General features: G+C 40.6%; 1 protein-coding gene across 9 annotated transcripts in view; it reads right to left on the reverse strand.

The window, feature by feature from the left end:
• Positions 1-954: 954 nt before the first annotated feature.
• Positions 955-25,706, reverse strand: part of LOC103179789 (melanocyte inducing transcription factor) — a 113,316-nt gene continuing 88,564 nt past the window's right edge. For 4 of the 9 annotated variants that reach the window (XM_042339731.1, XM_042339729.1, XM_042339733.1 and 1 more), the window contains 10 exons: positions 16,989-17,216; positions 13,681-13,704; positions 12,293-12,388; positions 9,834-9,951; positions 6,417-6,488; positions 6,125-6,181; positions 5,632-5,707; positions 4,661-4,756; positions 4,190-4,337; positions 955-3,281 (listed from right to left, as the gene is read on the reverse strand). In XM_042339731.1, coding sequence (XP_042195665.1) covers positions 2,892-3,281; positions 4,190-4,337; positions 4,661-4,756; positions 5,632-5,707; positions 6,125-6,181; positions 6,417-6,488; positions 9,834-9,951; positions 12,293-12,388; positions 13,681-13,704; positions 16,989-17,216 — 1,305 coding nt within the window. In that variant the 3' untranslated portion in view covers positions 955-2,891. The remainder of the gene's footprint in view (positions 3,282-4,189; positions 4,338-4,660; positions 4,757-5,631; positions 5,708-6,124; positions 6,182-6,416; positions 6,489-9,833; positions 9,952-12,292; positions 12,389-13,680; positions 13,705-16,988; positions 17,217-25,706) is intronic. The other 5 variants (XM_042339736.1, XM_042339735.1, XM_042339730.1 and 2 more) reach the window with 4 other exon arrangements.

Genomic DNA, 25,706 nt, shown 5'->3' on the forward strand with positions numbered 1-25,706 from the left:
TCAGTGTACAAGGATTTTCATTCAGACTGTGTTTCTAGCTTCTGAAGTCATGGAGGGAAATAAATGGAGATATGGGAACCACAACTTCATAATCCAACAGCACCAATGCTGTGCATTTGGTTTTGTATGCAGAGTCATGAGTTGAACAGTTTCCCAACTGAATTAGTCCACGCGGCGAGTGCTCTATTTACCCCACAAAAAATATTTTGGAAATTTCCCCAACGTTTTTGGAAAAGTCTGAGCCAATTTATTTCAATGTCTGAAATCTTGTTATGCAATCGCTCTCTCTCCATAAAGGCAAATCAATGACGCAGCAGTGATGGGGGATGGAGTCTGGTGGGTGTCACTCAACCTAATTACGTTACTACATATCAATTTATCCAGTGTGTAGTTCCAGTCAGTGGAATATTAGGCCAGGTTCCCACGTGGCCAATGTCACGACACAAAGACTAGCTCGCAAAAGAGAAATGATTTGAAGAAAAGATTGGTTCAACAGCCATGAATCTGACCAGTACAACAGTGAGTGAACATGGTCAGGTTCCCCTGTGGCCTAGAAGTAATATCTCACAGCTGATAATCATGCATATTTATACTGAGATCGGGATCATAGCAGAACTGTAAATATGATCAGTGATTGACATTTCAGTGGACCACACACAAAATTATGCTGCAAAGGACAGCAACTCAATATCACATTACAGTACCAATTAGCTCTTTAAGAGGCAGTATTTTAAGTCACCTTGGCAAGGAGCACAGAATCTCTATTCTATTAGCAGCTACGGCAGCAGTCTCCCATCTAGCAAGTGCATCTTTTGTTGCCAATCGCACCCTCGCAAGTGCATGGCTGTTGTGCTTAGCTTTTGTTATTATACTTCCCTCCCCCCACGCCCCCCCCTCAACTCACCCACCCACCCACCTCCCCCAACTTGATGCCTTGAAAAGGTTCAAAAAGAATTATTGCTTTTCAACTTAACATTAGAATCTACTGTATTGCATACGTTGTCTCCTGTCCCAGGATTTTGGCAGAACTAGGCTTAGCAGTCATTTCCCTTCAGATTAAACTTAAAAGCAGTCTTTTGAGGTTAGTTACACAGAAGGGTGGCACCATGTCAATAAAACTTTGAATCACATCATTGAAGAAACTGGAAGCTCACATTCTGAATTCAGGCAGCAAGTGAACTCACAAGTACTCGTACACAGGCCAACCGATCCTGTATTACACCCTTCAGTCAGTGCATAATCAAAAGACCTATCAATAGATTTTAAGGCACTTCATTCTGAATTCATTATGTTCCGCTGCCACTTACAGTACGTCATAAATTATCTATTAAAAAATTCTCTCTCTTCATCACACTTTTCACACAACTTAATGGTATGAGTGTAAAATAATTACCTAGGCACAGTTCAATGCAAATACATCTACTGAAATTGCATAGATCTACATCATCAAAGTAGATGATGTAGCATCATATCTCTACTCTCACAACACCTGTTGGGAGTTAAATAGAGTCAACATTGTTGCAATCGTTTGATTGATTTGCCTGGACAAAAACGCTGGACATTTATTATCTGATTTGTTGAAGCGGTGGTGAGGAGGGGTATGTTACCATATAAAATCCCACACAAATTTTCCACCAAACATTTGCACCATTAATACTGTATTGTGCACTATTAATGCGGGTCATGAGTGGGATGTAAAGGAATCACAGTAGGAGGTACAATTTATTTCACCTATGTGCAAGATCTCCTAGGCCCTCTCGTGCCTTGATTCACCCGTTTAGTTACAAGGTCTTTGTGGCTCCTGCAGAAAAATGTGCATCGCATTCCCTCTGCTTCCCTCGCAACAAACAAATCAGCTAATATTCGCCCCTGAACTGACGTTATCATCAACAGACACAATCACGAAGATTATCTGAATAACCTTATTAAGAGCATTGTACATTATCAAGTAACAATTTCATAAGCAGAAAGCAGTTTTTCACTTTTAACATTGGCTGCAGTGTTGGGACTCCCAACACCTATGTACAACTACCACCAGAAAGGGTATCATTGGATAAGGAGAAGGATAGCGGTCCTACTACGACTGCACGTTTTTCTGTTAATAGTTACACTCTTACCTTTTAAAAAATAAAATAAATAGCACATCATGTTAACTACTTTAAGCATCACCTTAGATACACCGAACTACAATCATGTTGCTTTTCGAACAAGTAATGCTCTCTTATTTGCAAAGTTAATTTAAAAACGTCTAAATAGGATTGTGTTTAGATATACAAAATATGCAGACATTTCACTAAAAATATCTCGCTCTGACTTCCTTAAGCGCCTGTGGCCATTGCAACAAGCCTTCCGCTAAAAAATAAAGTACTGAAGAAATATTTATCGTCCATACTGAATACCCTATTTGCAGAGTGCCATATGCACATTCGTATTATATAATCAAAAATAAAATAAAAATCTTCAACTAGCATGAAAAAAATCATGGTCATGCAAAATCAAAACAGACTGTGAAACTGAATTAAAGTATCATTTCAGTAAAAGTTTGAAACTGAGAATAGAAAAGATACAAATTAAAAGATACACTGATTTATTTTCCTTCATTTACCTTTAAGGCTTTTAAATGCGCATCTAGAGTGATATCAATGATCTACATTCCCCCCAAAGCTCTGTTCAGTCTTCTATGATTCCTGTTAGGTTTCAGTGTAACATACCTCCCTGTCTCTCTTCACTCCCACTGTTACCAGCTCTTTATCAAACTGATTAAGCGAACCTTAGCAATACAACTCTGGAGAATTGTGTGTGTTTTTTTTTAAAACTGAATCAGAAAAATAAAGAGAACTCTAAGGACGAGTTAAGTACCAGATGGAGATTAGTAAAAAAAAATGTTCTTGCTAACAGCCGTTTTCGCTGTCTTCCATGCTCATGCTACTTCTCCGACTGCTCGTCTTGGAAGCTCCAGGCGACACAGATGATAGCAGGGGATCGGGGGAAAGAGTATCGTCCATCAGGATATCTTCGAGTTTGGATCCCATTTTCGTGGGGGCATTGTAGATGGTGTTCGGATCCATGGCATGTCCAAGGTTATCATTGAAGCTCAGAGTTCCATCGGTTAGATCCAAGGTGGTGGTGTGGGACAGATCGCAGTGCGGCTGTAAGCAATCTCTGGTGCGCTCATCCATCCCTGGTTCTTGTTTAATGGATCGGCCACTGAGATCTGGTGAGCAGAGGCCAGAGGAGCTGACCAACTGAAGTCCATGAGCACGGGCTTGCATTTCAAGTTCCTGGTAGAGAAATAACACGGTAATGGATGTTTTTTTCTAAATTTACATGAAAAAAATTGGTGCTATGGTCTAAGACAAGGTGGAATTTCAGACCCCTGGATTGATTTCTGGAGAACGAGGAGATAAAAAGAAATGGGGGAAGATATGACAAGAATCAGACCAGTCAATCAATGTCCAGAGCCCTCCCTCCTTCCCTGATGAGTGACAGCCACAATAGTCAATCACCACCTGCATCGCATCCTCCTGTTTAAACCCCGACAAAGTTTATAAATTCAAGGTGGTTTTATGTTGAATTGGCACCCCCGTTTTAACTGAAAATCCCCAGCTGTTTTGGGGAGCCAGCCAGCCCCTTGTTGAGCTCCACCGAAATGTGTGGGATTGTTGGGTCAAATGGCACTTTTCTATTCTTAAAACTTCCTACATCACTAATGTGGTAAGGCTCGAGGCTGACATGCATGTTCGCTGTCATTCAGGCACATCCTGTGGATTTGTGAACAGTTGGTCATTATGCAGAAGCAGATTCGATTCGAATCAATTTGAATTTGCGCACAGCTCTTCGGCGATAAAATCCATTATCAACACAGTGCGAGCCATTTCCTTTTCAAGGTTCAATTGATAATTTAACGATTTCAAACAAAATATTGTGTGTGCAAGGGTGGTAGGACTTTAGGCTCTGTCCTGCATTGAACATATTGAAACTTGCTCTCATTTCCAGGGTGCTGGTATTGTGGTGTGCTGTGTGATGGGGGTCCTTAATTTGTGGTTATATATGAGATTTACATCTAATGCATATCCAATCTGGACTGTGCCTCCAAATCATCTAATGGTCAATGCAACAGCAATCTAGATACCTGCGAATGGGGAATGAATGAAAAACTGGTGTGAGGACCTTTTGCCATCTAACTAACCTGTATCCTCAGTAATAAATGCCTGTTGGCGTGCTCCAGTTTCTTCTGTCGTGACTCCAGCTCTTTCGCACGATGTTGTTCTTTTTGAAGCCTTCGGATATAATCCACTGATGCTTTCAGAATAGTGCCCTTGTTCCAACGCATATCCCTGTTAAAGACATCAAACGATATCACGCAGAATTCATGTGCCATTAAGAGCATGACGCACACATGCCATTATGAAGTGCTAGGTTTTAGCAATGGTAAAGAACGCTCTATTTGTGAGCAGCTCCTCAAGAAACTTGTCGTCAAAGTGATCCTGACATAAAATGACAAGTGCATCTCTAGCCTTTGATTCCAATAGACAGTGAAATCACCACCAGTTTTATCACCGACAAGATGAAAGGCTAAATTGTAGCAGCATACTGTTCATGGCTATCATTTCCCATATGAATATATTTATTTGTTTTTAGAAAAAAGGAAATAACTGACCAACTTGGAGGGTGTTGATAAGGATGAATTTCTGAAACATCAACTAGAAAAGATCCGGTGCCCAGCCGGCACTGTCGGGCGCTTTGAGATGTCCTCCTGACGTGAAAGGCACTAGATAAGTGTAAATTGTATTGTACTGTAACATTGTCCCCCAATTACTGCTTCAGATGCCAACCGATGTGATTATTTTTTCCCTTAAACGCTTATTATTACTATTAGATACAAAGGCAGCAGAACAAGAAGACACAGATTCAGGGCTATAAAAAGTACATGTTTGGGACAGACACCGGGAAGCTTTTCTTTACATGGAGAATTTCAACAGCTGAAACGGGTTAGCAGGAAGGTTCGTTGGGACCGCAACATTGGACTCATTCGAGGAACATCTTGATACTATAATAGAGAGACAGTGGAGTTGATATTCCAGAAGGGCGCGCTCAAATGGGCAGAAAGGATTTCTTCATCTGAACCTCTCTTCTAATCGCTGAGACTCCAATAGCTCCAGAGAACTCCATATTCCTGGGCTGATCATTTCAGCTGACAAACAACCATGACACGGACACAAATCTAAAAGGTTGCACTGCTCCCGAGGGAGACAGTGGAAGCAGAAAATGTAATTTGTTTCAAGAACAAATTAGATAGATTTCTGCTAGAAAATAATATCTTGGGATACAGTGTATAATTTGGGACACAACATATCAAGCGACTGCAAGGATGGTGGAAGGCGAACTAGATGGACCTTGGTCTTCTTTCGCCTACCAAATTCTTATGTTGTTATGTTCTCAGATGCCAGAAGTAACTAACTCTGAACCTAATTTCCCATTAGATCAGAAATACTGGGGAAAAAAATCCTGGTGAAATTCAAATTAGACATCAATCAGCCTGTCCCAAGTTGAAGGTAACCACTGTATAAGTGAAAAGGCATCAACATTTGTAGCTGTACGAGATTGGCAATTAACATATGCTGTACTTACGGATCATTAGACTTTGGAATTAATGTGCCCAGCTCCTTTATACGATCATTAATGTTGAATCTCCTCCTCCGTTCAACTTTTGAGATTTAAAAAGAAAGTCGTTCAGGCTAGGGAATGTGAATTAGTTGTTAAAATACTAAGGTGCACTTGTGCCTTGCTGGCTGTGGAGCACCAATGTAATGCAAATAGTATTAGTGGATTATTCAACTCTCCCAAATCGCCGAGTTCCTGAGCTTAGCCATTCTGGCCCTCCTCACCACCACCCCTTGGTCTCCCATACTCCCCTCTCCCCTCCACCACCACTCCGGCTCAGGCTCCCAATCAGTTGTGCGAAGGACCTTATGAGGTCCTCCCAACGTGAAGGGTGCTATACAAATGTAAGTTGCTATTGTAAATAATGGGTTTCTGAGTTTGTCAGACACTTGTCTGACCATGAAGCATATTTCCACACATGCCTCCACATTACTAGCAGAAGTAAAATAATTTAACGTACTTAAATTATGATTGTCCTTTTTCTGTCTCTCCTTAGCGAGCGCTCTGGCCTCAGCTTCTGAAAGAAACCATGAACTGCATTAAGGGTGAAACAGAGATTGTGTGCGACAGGTCATTATCTGCTCCGAATGGTTGTAATCCCAGATTCTCGCTGGCAAAAGTGAAAGGAAATAATTCTGACAAAATGCCTGCACCGCTGATTAGATTGAAACATTACACGTAATTCTTCCCAATCGCGCACAAAGCAAAAAAGACCTGCAAAATGATCTGCTAACTGGAATCAAAAAACTTGCCTGGTAATAGTGCATTGTGCATTTTCATTGAGGGACTTTTAAAATGGAGCTCCATGCCTGCAACCATTGACTCTGTGAATTATATAGAAAAGAAGTTGTACTACAAATACAATTTGCTATTTGAACAACAAAGGATTATCATCTACAACCAAATGAAGCAGTGAGTTGGGGGCACTACAGCAAGATTGCTAGAAAATCCTGCTAGTCAATTTGCCAATGTGATTTACTGTTATTGCATTGTAAACATTAAAATGCCCATTGTATAAGTAAACAGTATTGCTGGGCCAATGTCCATAACCTTGAAGGCTTCCAAGTGTAGGGTGACTTTGACTACTGTAATGACTAGTCATTCTGAAAGCACTTCTAAAGGAAATCGTTGCCATAGAGAAGCAGTTTATGAAATATTACTGGTCATTCAGCCTGATGTACCTCGCAGGACTACCACTTATTTCCCAAATGAAATCAAGCTTAAAAAACCTTTTTTTTCTTGGACGTGACATTTTGAAACAAAACGCATTTCCTTGTGCTTTTCCTTGTGCATTTCCTTCTTATTTTGCATGGCCCTTATTATCAGACCCACCGCATATGGTCGATTCCCTTCAACTTCATGCCACATACGTGACTAGATTTGGCTAAGTGACTGACTCCAACCTAATCAATGTACATAGCATGACTTTACAAAACAGAAACACTATTTTTGGCATAAGATTTTGAGAAGAGATGACCTTTTATTTTGCTAGCTATTGTTCACCTCTGGGGCAATGCCGGACAGTTTGACAAAGGTGATATTATTAACGATAGCTGTGCATGTTTTGCTGTAGCTGATCACGTTTTCTATTGCCGTTCTTGTCTGCCAACAAATGTAGTTCGACAACAATTCCCTGTGAAGTAGGATGAGATGTTTTGACATTACAGACCCTATATCAAATGGGAGGATTATTGGTAGTACTGTTCACTTTACCATCTTTGCCTCCAGACTCTCATATAGTCTGACCCTGTTATGACACAAGCTCGTTAACAGCGAGTGGAGGTTGTGGACTTGAAGTGTTGTATAGTACATTTCCCACGCGGAGTGGCTGGTCTCCTTCGCAAGCGATCAGCAAACCTGTCCGGTCGGCACCAGAAACCGTGTCAATGGTGACCTGATGCCTGAAAGCGGAACCTGTGTCTGCTATTATTTTGCTGACACGTTATAAACGGCATCTAATTTATGGGCCCTATGATGGCCTTACTACGTTAAAACAAGTAAAGTAAAGCTTCCAATATGGCTTCCAATAACAAAGTAGAGGTTTTGCTAAACTTCCCAGATCAATCTGTTTCATCGGGGAAAAGCTCTCATTAGTCAAGTGAACTTTATGACTCATTAAGAAAAGAGGGTTTGAACAGAAACACTCAATTTATCTCACTTTAGCAACACTGGATCCCTCAACTCCTGCGTTCACCTTCACCTTTCCATTTGTTCCACTTTAAACGTTGGAACTTTCAATGCAGCAGACATTAATTGTTATAAATAAGGTGGATGAAGGCTGCCTGAAGGCAAAAGTGAGTTTGTTTCCAGAAATCAGGAGACCGATGTCTCAACCGTTTGGTTCAATCTCCTAGTTTTGGCAACAAACAGGAAATATATAACTGGGTCAGTGGGGACAACCTTCACCTGCCTGTAAACATCATCTAAATTCAGAGATCAGATTACAAACTTCAATTCAATCCATTCAAGTTTTATTTTAATTAACAAGAATGCCTGCACGGAATTTTGCATCTCATAGTTTTAGGATTTTTTCTTCTTGCAAGTTCTAAAGCTTTCTCTGTATCAGGAGTATGTTCACCCAATATCAATAGGGTGAATCAGAAGTCATTACTCATAGAGTTTTTAATTATTAATTATGTTCTTTTTGAAGACGACATTCATAAGAGAGTGTGCAGCTATTACAGGAGATGTCTTTCATTGTGCTCATGAAATTTTTGTCATCGAGTTGATATGTATAAACATCCACATGGTCGGCAGTTTGAACATCGCATATAGAATTAGGAGTAAGGACTTTTAATTCACCCTGTGTAAAGAGAAACGAGGCAAAGGAGGTTGCAAGGAATTCCATACGCATTACAGCTGAGATTTTACTTCCTGCAATTTCCTATTTGTTTATCAAATGTACAAATGTACATGTGCAAATAGTTTCACAGTTGCCATCTGAGACTCGTAGCTTATTGGCAAAAATAGGCATGTTTCCACATTTTGTGCATGAACTAAAAGGGAAAAGCAAACACAGGAAAAGTTGCTAATTGGTGATATTTAATATTCATCGTGTTCTTGTTATTCTGGTAACATCTGTTCACCGGCCCATGTTCACCTGGCTTCGCCATGTGACTCAACCAAACAGAATGGAACTACTGAGTGTCTTCTCGATGCATTTCATCAGTGTCTCATACTGCAACAACTTTACAGCTGTCTGGTGTCATTAAAATTGACTGTACACATCTTAAAAAGAGCAGAAATGCACACTTAAGTGTCTACTGCTGCTATTTAAAGCAATTGTTAAATATCTAGCCATAAGCTATTATAACACTGTTCTAAAGAGATTAATTGCACTCTCTCTTGGGTGCATTGCAAAGACAGCATGCAACTACAAAAACATCTAACACTATAATCAGACCAGCAAAGGAAGGCAGTGCAAGGGAATAGCTGCCATACGCTAAGTTGAATAACTGTTGGGATTTATAGAAGCTTGCTTTGCATCCTCTCCTCCCTTCCAGTGCAAACTCATCTCACTAGTTTTATCACGTCAAAGTTTAATCAATTGTACTGAGTATGGATTAATCACTGAAATGCTTTGGAGGGGAGTATTAGTGTATTGAGCACTTTATTGTGAAGGCCAGGTACTTGATTTGAAGGGGACACTGTCTTGATTAAAAGAAGAGGAAGCCAATGACATTACCGGGTGATCGCGGTTAGAATGCATCACAGCTAAGCACCTGTTCACTTATAGTGGTGATCTACTGTGTAGGCTTGTGACTTCTGGCACTGACTAGCCACCTTCCCACGCTAAAAATTAGTTGGGCTGCTTAATTCAATTAATGTGTTGCATGTGAGTTGGTTGTGTTGCATTCGAAGAATATTTTCCTACCGATAAGTTTCTTTCTTCAAAGCAAAAGAACGTTGTTCTAAAGAAATCGAGGTAAACAGATCGCAGTGAGATTTGTGTCAGGGAAAGGGTTGAAACCGCCCTCCCACCTTGATATTTTATAGTTTTTCTTCCTCGCCTGCATCTGTTTAAGTTTCCTGATGTACTTTTGGCTTATTGCTACAATGTCCTGAAATCTCTCGCTCCTCTGTTTAATCCTCTTCCCCATCTCATCTCTTCCCCTCCAAAATAACCCGAATGAAACTGAATTGCAGACAAGAATAAAACTGCAGTGTACCTGCGAGTTCCCTTTTAATGTTAGGCAGGTTAGCCGGGCAGGAGTTGCTGATAGCAATGGAAGGGGCAACCATCCCTGGATTGTTGTAGACATCTAATACGTTACCGGGCACAGGCAACTGAAATATAACAGAGGAACAAGCAAACACAAAACCAGTTAAATCTTAAGAAAAAAAACAATAAATTAGCAGAGCCCATTATATCACCCACAAAACGCAAATCATATCACTTTACAGTATATCCTGTGAAGGCCTTCGGGACGTCCTTCTGACATGAAAGATACTGTACCAAAGGTAAGGTTATTATTACTATATGATTAGATAAGAAGGAACTGACTGTATATTTTGTAGGCGAAATGCCAATTGCGCACAGCAGTGTCCCACAAACAGTTGTGGACTGAGTGACCAAATTATTATTATTATTTTTTTGAAGGGATTATTACCCCCGGAAAAGCAATCCGCCAATCATCCCATCCCCTAACAACTGGGTTCCTACTTACTGTTAGGTGAACAGAGGCGTGTGGAGTAAGGAAACTTGCCCAACATTTTGCCCTGCCCAGGAATCGAACCCAGGTCCTCTCGCTTGCAAAGCGAGCGCTCTAACCATTGGGCTACAGGACTCCACAGATTGATGGGACTGGTTGCTTAAGCTGGATTTTCTTCTAAGTAATCTTTACATCATTTCCACAGCGAAATCCGATTCTATGACGAATGCCCATTGTGGGTTTGAAAGTACATTTTCAAAACAAATAATCAGATTGCTGCTTTGCAAGGCCTGATTTGTGAGATTTGCAAAAGCAATTGTGAAACACTAATCGTGCAACCTGAACAAGCAGGGTTCAGAGGGCAAAAAGTTACAACTACTGTCCTCTGAGCTAAGACAACCAGTATATTAATCCTCAGGTTTGACTAGATACCTGTTGGATGTACCATCAGGAAATGAGTGATTGTGGCAGATTATTGGCAATGGTGCTAATGCTTACCCTTGAGCTACATAAGTGACTCTGTGTAGAAAGAGATGGGTGTCAATTTACTCATTAATAAACCAACCATGCAACATTGGATAATTCTACCCAAGATTAGTGGGGTATGAGGAGGCCCTTCTATGAGACGCAAAGTGATTTATTTGATGAAACCAGATCCCAACACGATTTATTGCCCCGGGTGAGCTTTGTAAATTCTACATCTTATTTTTTTTGCAAACTAATTTTGAGGTTCATTGGCTGCATTGATACAAGGTCGGTGAAATATTAAACGCTAGGATATTCAACGCAGCAATTTTGTTACTCATTTGTCAAATTACAAGGAAAGTAATGTCCTTTTATACCTCTAGGAATTATGTTTTTTTAGAAAACATTTGAGACGACTTTAAATATTGCCTGGATACAAACCCGATTCATACTGCAGCTAATCCATAAAACACCTCCCGAGGTGCTTTCGAAAGGCAGAGCATGGACTAATGCCTCTGCTACACTTTAACTTTGATTCAATACAGAAACAGTGTTGATTGGCATTAACTTTGCAGTCTATACAGGGCGCAAGATTAAAAATAAACATTTCTACTTGAACCGCAGTGTGTTAAGCTTTACACCTCATTAACCACTTAATGTCTCAAACGAATAGAACTGTTGTTTGTACATTTTAATTTAGCATGTCAGCAATATAACAGCTCTTTGCACAGTTTACATTTTCTTGTCAGACCCGAGACATCTTTCACAATCCAGTATTCTTCAGCCATCAACCACGATCAATTGTTCACACATCAATGCTACTTGACCTTACGCAGACGGCAGCTACAGAAATTATTTTGACGTTTTACAGTGACGTTTACGGTCACCATTGATTAAATAAGTAAAGGGCCATATGGAATAAAAGCAGAAGCAGATGCTGAATATCACTTTTAAAGCCATCAGCATTGACCCTTGTTTGAACAAAAATATCGTCAGGTCAGTGTATTAGTAACCAGCTGATATCCCCATCGCTGCTTATGTCAAATCCATGGAATTGTGCAATTGTTTGAAACGTAAAACTAAAAGCAGGAGCTTGAGGGAAGTGGACAGGTTCTGTGCAGCTAATCTCCTTGTCAGTCATACTCTTGACAGTGGGTTCTGGTTTAAATAGGGCTTATTCAGGCTGGTCCTTACCATACATGAAGAAACTGTTATTACCTATCAGCCGAACAACGTTAATTAGGTGATGATTCCTTCCGCTCCCCCATCACAATGTTCACGTTCTGAAATTTCCACCCAGGTTGAGGTCTACACACATTTTATGTCCCAAATGGTGCCTCTCTTTGAAGGGGCTGCAGTCTTGTAGCTCAGTGGTTACAGCACTCGCCTCGCAAGCGAGAGACCTGGTTTCAATTCCCGGCAAGGCGAAACGTTGGGCAAGTTTCCTTACTCCACACATACACCTCTGTTTAGGAGAGTCAAAACTATTTGTCAATAAAGCATGAAATTACCGTATTAGCCATTGGAAGTCCTGGGTCCATGAGTCCAAGAATGTCATCATTATAACTCGACTCCAAACTGATAATGTCGTCAATTACATCATCCATCTATGTCAAATAAGGAAAAAAAATGTTTAAGGGAATGAAAACAATAAAGCATCTGCCTGGAGACAGTGATTTTTTTTTAAATTGAACAAATATCTTTGATCTATTCCTGGTATTGTCATTTTGCAAGCTGCCTCGTCTATAGCTTTGGGAGGAAATGTGAGATCACACCAAAGCCTCCTTCTCATCATAAAACGTGTTAAAATTATCACCATCAGCACCATCTGTTACAGCAAAGCTCTTTTCGTGAGAAGAACAAAACTGTAAAATCATACTGTGATTGCGTTTGTCAGCAATCAGGTTTTGTAAAATCGTTATTGTTTGACATTTCTGAACGCTGCTAATGAATGCATAACATTGAAAGTACACGAGCGACAAATAAATAAATATTGTCAAAGTCCAGCTTTCCTCTGGCAAAAGACATACAGTCGCTAAAGGCTCCTACAATGACTGAAATGGGCTCTTTTAGACACAAATGCAGAGTTTTCTGAGACACTGCATTCTGAAAGCTGCATTTGTAACTTTACCCTCAAATTAAACACACCATATATATGTGTGCAATCTATAAAAATAACTGACACTTGCCAATATTACAATTTATCCCATATGGACAAGTTCGGTACGTAGAACGACTTAAAGTTCTGAAATAAACAGTATCCCTTCTGATTGACCTATGTAGACCCAAAGCTTAACTCTTACCTCGCCAAACAGATCTGTGCACCATAAGCTCAACATGTGACCAACATTTTAATAGTTTAAAATGAACACCGAGCATTTCAAAATAATTTGTCGCGGTTCCATTATACACGGCGCTAGACCCAGCCTACTGTGTTAATCATTAAAGCAAATATTTTCGTGGAAAAGATGGGGGAACTTCCCTAAGTTGATCAAGGATGGTTTTTTTAAGAAAAATACTAAAATGGTAAGGAGAGGAAGGCATGATTGCGAGGTTATAAACAAACAATAAAATAAAGGGCCAAGAAATGCTATTTGATGTAGAACTAAAATGCTCACTGTGCGGGTGGATGGGAGAGGGAGTGGACAGAGTGGGGGGGAAAGGGGGTAGGAATACATAAAACTGTTGCTGTCTAACACGTGCACAAAGCATGTTGTGCTGCGTTCCAACAGGGAAGCATAACCATTCGGCAACCCTGAGTGACCTGCTATCTCACAGTTCTATACGCTTTGCTTTAAAATCGAATGGTCCGCCACATTATGTGTTAATCAGAACAATTCGCGCATCACATTCAGAAGGTTTTCGGTTTAAGGGTGTCAGTATTGATAAATCTCATTACCATTTTCATTTCCGGCAACCACACCTGGAAAAGAAAGAGAAATAAAGTCAATTAACATCAGATATGCAGAAAAACAAGGTCTCTCGTATTTTTTTTTGACATAAATACACGTGGGAATTGTAGCACGTGGTCAGATTGACAGTGCGGAATGTAACTGTAAACAAACAGGTCTCACAAATGAAAATGAAATCCCTTTTAATGCAAACAAGTCTCCTCAGGGTGTCAATCAGGGGAGAAATAGAGAACATAATAGAGAAAGTGGATTGACGTATTGAGTGATTGTAAAAGAAAATCAGCAAAGTTGCTGCCAATAATGACTGCTTTCACCTGCCCTGCTTTCTGAGCCACCTGATGGGACTTTGTTTATAATGTGTTCACCTTGCTCAATTTGCCCAGGATTCAGATAAGGTCTAATAATATTCCTAATTAGAATTTCAAGCACAGAGGAAAAACGCTTAAAGGATGAGATTTAATTTTTTCTATGTATTGTTATATTTTGATTCTATGGGCCCAGAGTCTACATTTACAGCCCAAAAATCGCTGTATTAATGTTTGTTACTGTTGTAGCTTGCAATTCAGAAAGTGTCATTGTGGCAAATAGTCTTCTTTTTACTCAATCCTTCTTCCTCTGAGCAGCATTATTACAGAATGGCTAAAGTGCTGATCCTAAAGCAAGGATCAACTCTGTATCACTAACTTTGTTGCTTTTGATGCTAGTTTTGAAAGTAAGTAAAAAAAATTGCTATTCTTTCAGAGGGTTCACTTTCCTGCAAACAAAACTGTGTGTTCTAATAATAATAAACCTTGCATTTGAGATAGCGCCTTATCACGGCTTTGAGACGTCTCAAAGTGCTTCACAGAGTATACTGTAAATAGATTATTACCCCCAGAAAAGTGTACCGTCAATCGACTAACAACCAGGTTCCTACTTACTACTAGGTAAATAATAAGGAAACTTGCTCAACATTTCGCCCTGCCTGAGAATTGAACCCAGGTTTCCCTCTTGCGAGGCGAGTGCTCTAACCACTGAGCTACAGGACTCCACTAGTAACTGTTTTATGCATCCGCTGGTTAGGTTTTGTTGCTTTGCATTGACTTTGTTGGCATTAAACTCACGTCATTTATTCTGGTGTGAAAATGTACCTTCTACCCCCTCTTTGATGGTGCATTGTACAGACAATTAATGCTGGTTCAATGATTATAATAAATGACAGCATATTTACCAGCACCAGAGAGGTATATTCTCTGCTAAATTACACAAGACGGGTATTTTACATGCATCACAAGATTTGGAAGGAACAACAAGATTTACATAACTTTTGAGAAATCAATTACATAGAGTCTTCGGGAATGTAATATTGTAAGAGAGAATGTCACATGGATTTCATTTCTTTGCTAACTTTAAAAATTCTATCTGCTGGGGCTAATCACTAGGACTTTGTTGATGTTGGTGATGTGGTTTATTGTTTATTGTCGTGAGGCGAGGTGGGATGGGGGAGGAGTGGAGAGAGAGAGAGACAGTGTGGAGATATTGCTGAAAGGAAATGATTGCGCACTAAGTGTTTGCATTCAAACTGCAAAAAAAATCCTTTCCGCATTATAACAATCCCACTGGTCAATGTAGTCACACACAGATAGAAATAGCCTTGGACATGTCTTTCCTCCCTCCCCTCTAATTACAGCAGGAAATGGGAACAAAATCCACAGGGGACATGTCAGCAGGGATGATCAGGAGAATCTAGGACATGTACAGGAACCACATGGGCAGACCCATGGCAAACACAGTTCAACATAGATAAATGCAGCACATTATGGGGAAAAAAACATAGAATGGAAGTATACAGCAAAACTGCTTATGGCGCGAGGGATCTAAGAGTGCAGGCACGTAGATTGTTAAAAGTAAGCTATCAAAGCAAAACAAAGGGCAAATGGGTTAGCAGACATTTTATATATGGGGGATAGAATATTCTCCAATTGGCTGCGATAAGCCTTTTACCCCTAAAAAAAATCTGCATTAGTCATTCTGAAGACATTGATTCATGCTCGGATTCAAGCTTTCACCAGCACAAGAAGCCTTCTTGTGTCTTACTCAAGAGGTTATTTTTCATGTGTGAGCCTAAGACAGACTTGTTATAAGGCTGTGGGACAGTGGAGGCATCAGTGCTCAGCTTAACTCACCCAATCAGTCTTGCATGTGCACATTTCCAATAGTGAACTGAAGCAAGAACCATGGCTGACTATTGCCCTCCCTGGCTGAAGGGCTAATCATAAATACCAAATTCCTATTCCCAGCCGAGATCCACTAACTACACCATAAACAAGGACTAATAATAATCCTTGCATTTGATACAGTGCCTTGTCACGTCTTTGAAACATCTCAAAGCGCTTCACAGAATTTACTGTAAAGTGAACTGACTGTATATGCTGCGTATTGGACAGCTCAAAAAGTGAGTTTACCATGTAGATATACTGCATGGGTCACAGTGCAGGAGCAACTCCAATACCTCAAGCCAATTTGTGTTTAATTCTGACTGCTCTGTATTCTTAACAGTAGAATGACTATACTCTCCATTTTGCTGCCAACAATACGACATTGAGGCAAACTGATACACTTCAAAACACTCTGTCCTTGTACCGCCTACACAGATTTGATTTTAAACTATATTGAGCAAATTTGAACAACATTCTTGTCCTAAAAGTATGATCCAGTCACAAAATGCCCAGAATTACCATTAGGGTTGCAATCTTTCTAGCAAATAAAATGTTCAAAATAATTTTAGCTGAACTGGGCAGAAGTTTGGCTAAGGACTGAAATTCCCCCTCATCATAGCCTGTTAAGTCCACTTTGTCTTAACATTTTAAGATAAATAAAAGAACTTTGTTCATTTCAATCTTAATTATTAAGCTGCTTTTTGACAACCCTTAAAGATGAAACCATCCTCCAAATTCAATCTAAATTTAAGAATTTTCCACAGTTCTGCGTGGTCTTAAATTGTAAGAATAATCCTTGAATTTGATATAGCGCCTTATCATGTCTCAAAGCGCTTCACAGGATATACTGTAAAGTGAATTGACTGTATTTTGTGGGCGAAACGACATAAAGCCTTAGGTACAGTGTAGATTGCAAGACAAAATGGTTGTGTAAGACAAAATGGTGAAGAGCTTATCAAACGCAAGGATTGTTATTATTAACAAGCAGAGATTTGGTGGAATTTCTGACTTTTTTGATTTACGTTATTCAATAAATTACAGTTTATTCCCGACCCAACATTTTCCATTCAAAAAAAAACAATAATCCCAGAGTTTACCTCTTTCTCACAGTGTGAACCGATGTTGAGCATAGCCATAGGGCTGTTAGGTGCGCTGCTTCCAGGTCCTGGAGGCATTACGTGATCATTTGGCTGGTTAGAACAGGGCATACTCAAGGCATGGTTTGTCAGCTTGTTCCCCAAGGTGGTTGACAGATACTGCTTTACCTGCTGCCTCTGGGCCTGCTGAATGTGGTATTTGGTTGGATTTTCAAGGTGGGTTTGCACCTAAATACAAGGTTCAAACAAAGAAAAAAAAATAAGAGTAAACAGACATAAATTTCATACGCTTACTCTATTGAAACAGTCCCAGCAGAACATAATACTGTGCACAGAAATAATTCAAGCCTTCAAATCTAGAATGTTCTGCTGGCGAAGAAGATTTGTGAAGACCTGGAGCAAAGAAAAATACAAGTCCACCTTGATCATTACCAAAACAATATCGTGCAATTTCTAAGTGTGACTTTGATGCAGAGTTTTATAGGAACGACACAAGTTTAGAATGCTTCAGAAACAAAGGGCTGAATTGCAAGCCTGTCTCGCTGCTTGAAGTGCCTCTGAGATGTCACTGTATCTCACCGTTACCCAACGTGAACAAATAAACACACCTTAAACGTGAAAAATGTACAGCTCTTTGTAGTGCTCAGCTCAATAAAAGGCATAACAAATTACAAAATGAATTGAAACTTTTAATCTCAAACACTTAAAACACTTAAGCTTTGCGGAGAGCAGCTTTTTGAAGACTGATGAGGAATTCCATTCAGAAACGCGCACATATTTATTTACAACTCTTGGACATCCCATCTGGTAATTGAAGGAATAGTAAAGAATATACATAGCCCAACAGATACGCTCACACGAACGATCAAGTCGTCACTGACTGAAATAATTGAACCTGTTGAGTAACTTGTAAAACAGGCAGTTGCCTCAATAATTGACTTGGAAAAGAGAACAGAAACTGGAACTGATCAAACATAATAGCTTATATAATTTGTTTTAAATTAAAGGAAGTCACTTTACCTGGTAATGATTAAGTTCAAGCATCTTAACTGTGTTTTACAAACAAACAAACACAGAAACTGTCTGCCGTCTTTCTTTAATTATTCCCCACAAGAACAGCCACTGGTTGGAGTCTATTAGTACCAGTCAACTATGATCCAAATCAGATTTACCAAATAACCCAGATAGAATGCCACCAAGTTATAAAAAAAATCTCCTTTAATTAGTTATGCATGTAAGGAAATCAACAGTAGACAAACGAGCCTTTCAAGATGCTATGGCATTTAGACTTAAATAATTTGCCAATAGCTGTTTTTTTTACATTGCTTTGACGTCACCATTTCTTGTGCTTAAAATGGGCTCTTTCATGTGTGGAACCATCATTTTTGACTGGCCAATGCTCCAAGGGCAATTAAATTTTTGGTTCCGGTCCTTAACATTACAACTGGAAAACTGAACAAGGCTCACAAAGAAGCCTCCTACAAAGAGCATTGATAGAATTGATTGTGGAAAAGTCCAAATATGACAAGATATATACACACAGATATAGAAATTAATTGTAAACTGACTTCTCGTTTATTTTGCTCAGGCCCATTGCGGACTGTTTTTTCGACACACATCCTCCTCTAAGAGAATAGGATTGACTGGTTTGCAATGAATATCATTCTGTCGACAAAGGTGACTGAAGAGCAGCGAGCCAATCACCCTCAGATTATCCTTCTTCTAAACTCGGGTCTCGCCACCGCTCAACAGTTAATTCATCCTCTCACTTGACCAGAAGCGAATGCCCATCAGGGAGAGATGAACACTGGGGCAGGCACCTCCAGGGCTGAGGCGAAAGAACTCAACCACTTTCACAAAGTGCAACATTTCTAGACAATTTACATTTTTTTCTTTGCCTTTTTTAAAAATAAAACCCAAATAGCAAAGACCCAAGGTCAGTCAGTAGGCCAGCCAGCAGTGTTAAGCGCTGTTAAAGTTATTTCAAGACCTTTGTTCATTTGGTCTTGGATTCTGAAAGAAGTACCTGGATTGATTTTCTTCATTGGTCACCCCAGATCGACAAAGACCTGAAATTCTACCTAGTCTTAGTCTATATGACCAAGAATTCAAGAATGTGCCGAATTGTGGAAAATTCTGAATCCCGGTCTTAATTTGGAAGCTGGTTTGCCTCAGTTCTCAAAATGTCCTGATTTCCAAATTAAGATTTTTATCACCCAAATCTGAGCCATTGTAAATTGTAAGATAAAATTGCAGGACAGAGCTTAAGTGGAACTTGGGACCTCAGGCGCACTGATTGAAAGCTCCTCCAGACTACAGAATTGTGCCACAAACAAATACATCGCAAAGATTTTGCATGCTATTGGCAGTGCACAGTGAGAGCATTCAAGTAACGGAACCCAAGTTTCAAGCTGTCCTTGCTGATTTACAAAATTTGTTACTCTTCAGACCTCAGCAAATGTATGAAGCTGGAAAACACTTCACTATCCATAACCTCTAGGATGCAGTTGTTCATGGACTACAAGACGCACTCTTTGGTGCCTGGAAACTTTTAGCTTCTCTATTCGTAAGCTTACCCTTTAGCCTCACTCTTTCTTAAACAGTGTGGAAATACCCACAAAATCTCCTGTTGTATTTCATGGCAAAATCAATTGTTGTTACGCCCACCGGCCGGGCCTGTTATTTCCTACTCTGTGCATTCAAAATAAATACGAATCAGATATGGATTAAAGAAAATCTAATATTACATTCTTCACAACAGATATATATTGCTAGCTGCTAATTGAAGACAATTTTATTACACTGAGCTCTCTCACTCTCTCTCTCGAAATCTAAGATAATCACATCTACAATATAAACAGTTATCTAGAAGGTTAATAATTTCTTGTTATTCGTAGGCAAAATGAGATGATAGAGGCATATTCGGTCCTAAATATAACTTGGTTAGTTCTGAAGTAAAAACATGTACGGTATGTATTTTTTCTTTCTTTTTCTCCCTTATTGTTGCAAAATTAATTACAAGGACCCATCTTCTACTTCAAAGGTAAGAGTTCCTATCCTTCCACTTTAAATTGGTTTTACAATCTGACTTAAAGCAGCTCTATTTATCTATTGCTTGCATTTTCCCCCCATTTGTGAGCAGTACGTTCACCGCTTTCCCATAATTTCCTTTTTTTTTACATATTTCCTTTGTTCGTTCCTGTTATTCTTTAAATTTGTTTATTTCTGGGCTTCATTTCATTTCTGTCTTCTCTCTTCAGTTTTGAAGTCCAAGCAACAGGAGAATCATAATTTCACAGTGGATTAAATGAACTATAGTTACCCAAGGAATCAAATGAACAGGGTAACTGCTTATTAGAAATACCATAAATGGGGTGATGCAAGAGTGTTCATGAGGGGAAGGGGGGTCAATAGGTAGGCTGAAGTAAAGCAAGATGATGTTTACAGCAACAGTTACAGATAGACACGAGCTGCTGGAAAGGCAGAGTGATTCTGTCATATTTCTGGCGTATTTCTCTGACACACACTGTCAAAGCAATTGGTGCAAAATTAATAGGAGTGTTCGGGAAAAAAAACTCTCCTAAATAATATGACAGCACTGGTTATGCACCATTATCAGTAACAATAATCCTTTCATACCAGGCCATAGGGGAAAGGCGTGTTGCTCAGTATTACTGGGTCAGCTTGGTTCAGTGATAGCACTCTCACCTCTAAGTCGGAAGGTTGTGGGTTCTAATTCCACCTCGGGACTCGAATTTACATGACCTAAGATGACACTCCAATGCAATGTTGAGTGTGTGCTGCATTGATTGAGGTACTGTCCTTTGGATGAGATGTTCAACCCAGGTCCTGTCTACCTGTTCAGGTGGACATTACAGATCCTATGGCGCGATTTGAAAAGAGAAGGGAGTTGCTCCCGGAGTCCGGACCAACAGTCCCCCAAATAAAAAATTGGGTCATTCGTTTCATGGCTGTTTGAGAGACACTGCTGTGCTTGATTGGTCTGCCACGTTCTCCTACAAACACACAGTCACTCTATTGACAGTAAAATGCACTTTGAGACATCCTTCCGATGTGATAAGGCACTATACCAATGCAAGGATTATTAATATTATTAAATGACAAATGACACTTCTGGATTTAAAGTTCAGCTTCTTTTATTCAAAACTCCGGTTCGTAAACTTTATAAATAATATTTTTTTTTGCATTTGATATAGAGCCACATTGTTGCAAAACATCCCAGAGCATTTCATAGAGTTTTCTGTGAAGTGCTGCAATCCTGTATTTGTAGACAAACATGGTAGTCAATTTGCGCAAAGCAATGTCCTCCAAATTGCCAAGAGGTGAATGAGTAATTAACTGGATGATTGTTAGATTGGGAGAAACTCCCTTCGCTTTTTGAATAGTGTCATGGGCTCCTTAATAACGACCAAGCGATTTAACATCTCATCCAAAGGTCGACCTCCAGCAAACCACTGTTATCCCAACACTGCACTGGAGTGTCAACCTCAGCTATGAGCTCAAAGCCCCTGAGTCTTGCCTATAAACTTTCCGTTTAAAGGCACTATCCAGAACTGGAGAGCTCATTATTGCATTTTTCAATTGCCTGAAAAATTTACAAAAAAGTCAAATTAACACATTTTATAAAGAACAGCCACAGAGAAAAAAATAAACTTGCATTTTTACACCGTTTTATCATGGCAAAACATCTCAAAGCGCTTTATGGCAGTTACTATCAAGTATAATGTCCACTGTACAGGCAAACACAACATAAGGTCCCTCATATGGCAATGATGTGAAACTTATGTGTACAACCTATATAGAGGATTGCTGGGCAGGACACTAAGAGAAACCTTGGAGTCCTGTAGCTCAGTGGTTGCAAGCGAGTGACCTGGGTTTGATTCCCAGCCTGGCAGGGGAAACCTTGGCAAGATCCTTACGCCTGATAATAATCCCTCAAGAGAAAAAAAATAATAAATTGGTTACTTCAATCCACGACTGTTTGTGGGACACTGCTGTGCGCAATTGGCTGCCATGTTTCGCCCACAAATATATAATCAATTCAGTCAATACTTGTCAATATAAGCTAGACGATACAATCTTAAAGGGGGTGAAGGAACAGAGAGACCTGGAGATTCATATAAGTAAAAAAGCATATGGGATACTAGGCTTTATAAACAGAAGCATAGAATACAAAAGTCAGGTAGTTATGATGAACCTTTATAAAACACTGGTTAGGCCTCAGCGAGAGACTGTGTTCAGTTCTGGGCACCACACTTTAGGAAGGATGTCAAGGCATTGGAGAAGGTGCAAAGGAGATTTACCAGGATGGTAGCAGGAATGAGGGACTTCAGTTAACAAGAGAGGCTAGAGAAGCTTGGATAATTCTCTTGGAGCAGAGAAGGTTAAGAGACTTAATAGAAGTTTTAAAAATTGTGAGGGGATTCGATAGGGTGAACAAGGAGAAACTATTTCCACTAGCGGGTGGGTCGGTAATCCGAGGACACCGATTTAAAATAGTTGTTAAAAGAAACACAGGGGAGATGAGGAGAAATTTTTTCACACAGCGAGTTGTTCGGATCTGGAATGTATTGCCTGGAAGGGTGGTGGAAGCCGATTCGATAATAACTTTTAAGAGAGAAGTAATTATTTGGGGAGAAAAGTTTTCAGGGCTATGGGGAGAGCGCGGGGGAGTGGGATTGAATTGGATAGCTCTTTTCAAAGAGCCGGCACAGACACGATAGGCCGAATGGCCTCCTGTGCTGTATAATTCTATGATTCTACGAATTCACTTACAGCATATCCTGTGAAGCCCTTTGAGATGTTTCAAGACATGATAGGAAATGCAAGGATTCTCATTAATCTCTCCGTATTGTTAATTTATAGCTCTCTATTTCTCTTTTCATTCTCACCACCTCTTGTGTTTTTTCTGTTTTTATTTCTCTGTCTTATTAGTCTGCATCATTTAGAATTTCCTTACCTTAAAATGTACCTGAAATACCTTGGTATTTCTGCGTGAACAGCCTAGACCCTCCTCGTATTATTCACTTGTCAGTCAACTCACTTTACAGTATATTCTGTGAAGCACTTTGAGACATCTAGAAGACGTGAAGAGCCAGTACAGATACATATCAAATGCAAAGATTATTATTATATTATTATATAGAAACACCCAAATTGTTTTAAACAGTGCTAAGAGATCATTAACGTCTACCTGAATAGACAGATGGAACTGTGGTTTAACATCTCATCCGAAGGACAGTGCAGATGATCAATGTTTTATTTTGGATAGCTCCAAATGATTTCATGCAAATCCAATTCTTTCTTATAAATCAGTCACATCTTAATGAGGATGGGGAGGAAGGTAATACCCTATGCTTTTATACCATGCTTTTATTACATTACTTACATTTTCTCTTCATTCAATTACCATGACTGTTTCTCATTCCTCTGATTAAACCACCAAGATTAATAAGGAGTGAAATATGACCATAAGCATTTGACCATTTGCAATAAGCAGCTACACTATTAACTTAAGAACCTGAAATTGATCTGAACGTTTAAAAAGATGAGCTTGACCTGTTCTTGAAGCAATATTCCATTTCAAAGATTGGACTTGTACTTAAGACAATTCTGCACCTCGCAATCTTGTAAAATGTTTCAATTCAATTGGCACCTTCCTGTTCCCAGAAAAGAAATTCCACCACATTCCTCGTGTTTAAGGAAAAAGTGAACATCAGTCACTCCGAGATGAGTTTGGGATATGCAGTGTGTTTCTTGCCAAGTTTACAGCATGCAAAGGGCACCGGAGGAATGAAAAGCCAGCAAGTGGGAATGAAATGAACATGACTCATTAAATCAGTTCATTGGCAGTGATAATTTAATGGGAAGAGAAAAGCTTTAAGCACCTGGAAAAAATGGAAAAAGATCACCATAGATAAGAGAGGGTAAGAAACGCAATTAGGAGAGATGGAAGGACAGCTGCAGCACAGGAAGTCAAGAGCCAAAAAAATATTGAAGGCGAGAAGGCACAGACAGTTGTGGCTTCATTGTGGAAGAAACAAAGATTACGATTCACTCCAGGTAGCAAGAGGGGGAGCAGGTGGTCAGTAAGTGAGCAGTACACACTGGGGGCTTGAACATGCACAACTAAAAAGAAAAAAAATGTTTAAATGTTATTATACTTTGTTTCAGACAGTTATATATATGTATCTAACATATTTGCGCATTCAGTCAGATTGTTAGCATATCAGTTAAGTGATGAATTCAGATTCCCACTTCTCACAGACACTATTAACCTGTCCCTCTCCTCTGGCTCTGTTCCCATTCCCCTCAAAACTGCCACAATCACTCACACATTGAAAAAACCCTCCCTTGAATGCGTTGCAGCTATCAAGCTACCGGCCCATCTCCAACCTCCCCTTCCTCTCCAAGGTTCTCGAAAGAGTCGTCACCTCCCAGCTACGCTCTTTCCTCTCCACCCGCTCACTTTTTGAACCCCTCCAGTCGGGTTTCCGTGCTGCCCATAGCGCGGAAACCGCCCTGGTCAAGGTCACCAATGACATCTTGACCATCTGCGACCAGGGCTCCCTCTGCCTCCTCGTCCTCCTCGACCTATCGGCCGCATTCGATACAGTCGACCACTCTATCCTCCTCCACCGCTTGTCCTCCCACCTCAACCTTCAAGGCCCTGTCCTTGAGTGGTTTAGGTCGTACCTCTCCCACCGTCTTCATTTTGTCTCTGCAAACGCCTTTTCCTCCACCCCCTGCACTGTCTCGTGCGGTGTCCCTCAGGGCTCTGTCCTCGGTCCCCTCCTCTTCACCCTCTATATGCTCCCCCTGTGGTGACATCATCCGCAGACATGGGGTTAACTTCCACATGTATGCGGATGACACCCAACTCTACCTTTCCTCCTCTACCCTCAACTCCACGACCAGTAATGTCCTGACAGCTGTCTGTCCGACATCGAGTCCTGGACGAGAGACAACTTTCTTCAGTTCAATGTGCGCAAAACTGAGGCCCTCCTGATTGGCTCACGTCAGCGCCTCCGCACCTCAGGCGCTGACAGCATCAGCATCCAAGGCTGCACTCTCCACCTCTCAAAGCCATCAGGAACCTCGGTGTTCTGTTCGACCCTGAGCTGTCCTTTCTTCCTCATATCCGCGCCACAGCTGGCACCGCCTTCCATCACCTCCGGAACATCACCAGACTACGGCACTACCTCACCCCTCACGCGGCTGAAACTCTGGTCCACGCCTTTATCACCTCAAGGCTGGACTATGAGAACTCTCTCCTCTCCGGCCTTCCCGGCCCTCCCTCCACACTGCAGGTCATTCAGAACTCTGCAGCTCGTGTACTGTCCCGCACCAGACACCGCGACCACATCACTCCCACCCTCGCTCGCCTCCACTGGCTCCCCATCCCCCAGAGGATCGAATTCAAGATCCTCATCCTCACCTACAAGGCCATTCACGGCCTTGCTCCCTCCTACCTCTCCGACCTACTATCCCCCTACCTACCTGCCCGTACCCTCCGTTCCTCTGGCTCCGGTCTGCTCCACATCCCCCGCCCCAACCGCCCTACCATCGGTGGTCGGGCCTTCAGCCTCTCAGCCCCGAGGCTCTGGAACTCCATCCCCCAGTGCCTTCGCCGCCTCCTCCCTTTCCTCCTTCAAGGCCGGTCTCAAGACCTTTCTCTTCAACCGTGCCTTCAGCTCC

The sequence above is a fragment of the Callorhinchus milii genome, unplaced genomic scaffold, assembly GCF_018977255.1.
Source record: "Callorhinchus milii isolate IMCB2004 unplaced genomic scaffold, IMCB_Cmil_1.0 Scaffold12, whole genome shotgun sequence".
Classification (NCBI taxonomy): domain Eukaryota; kingdom Metazoa; phylum Chordata; class Chondrichthyes; order Chimaeriformes; family Callorhinchidae; genus Callorhinchus; species Callorhinchus milii.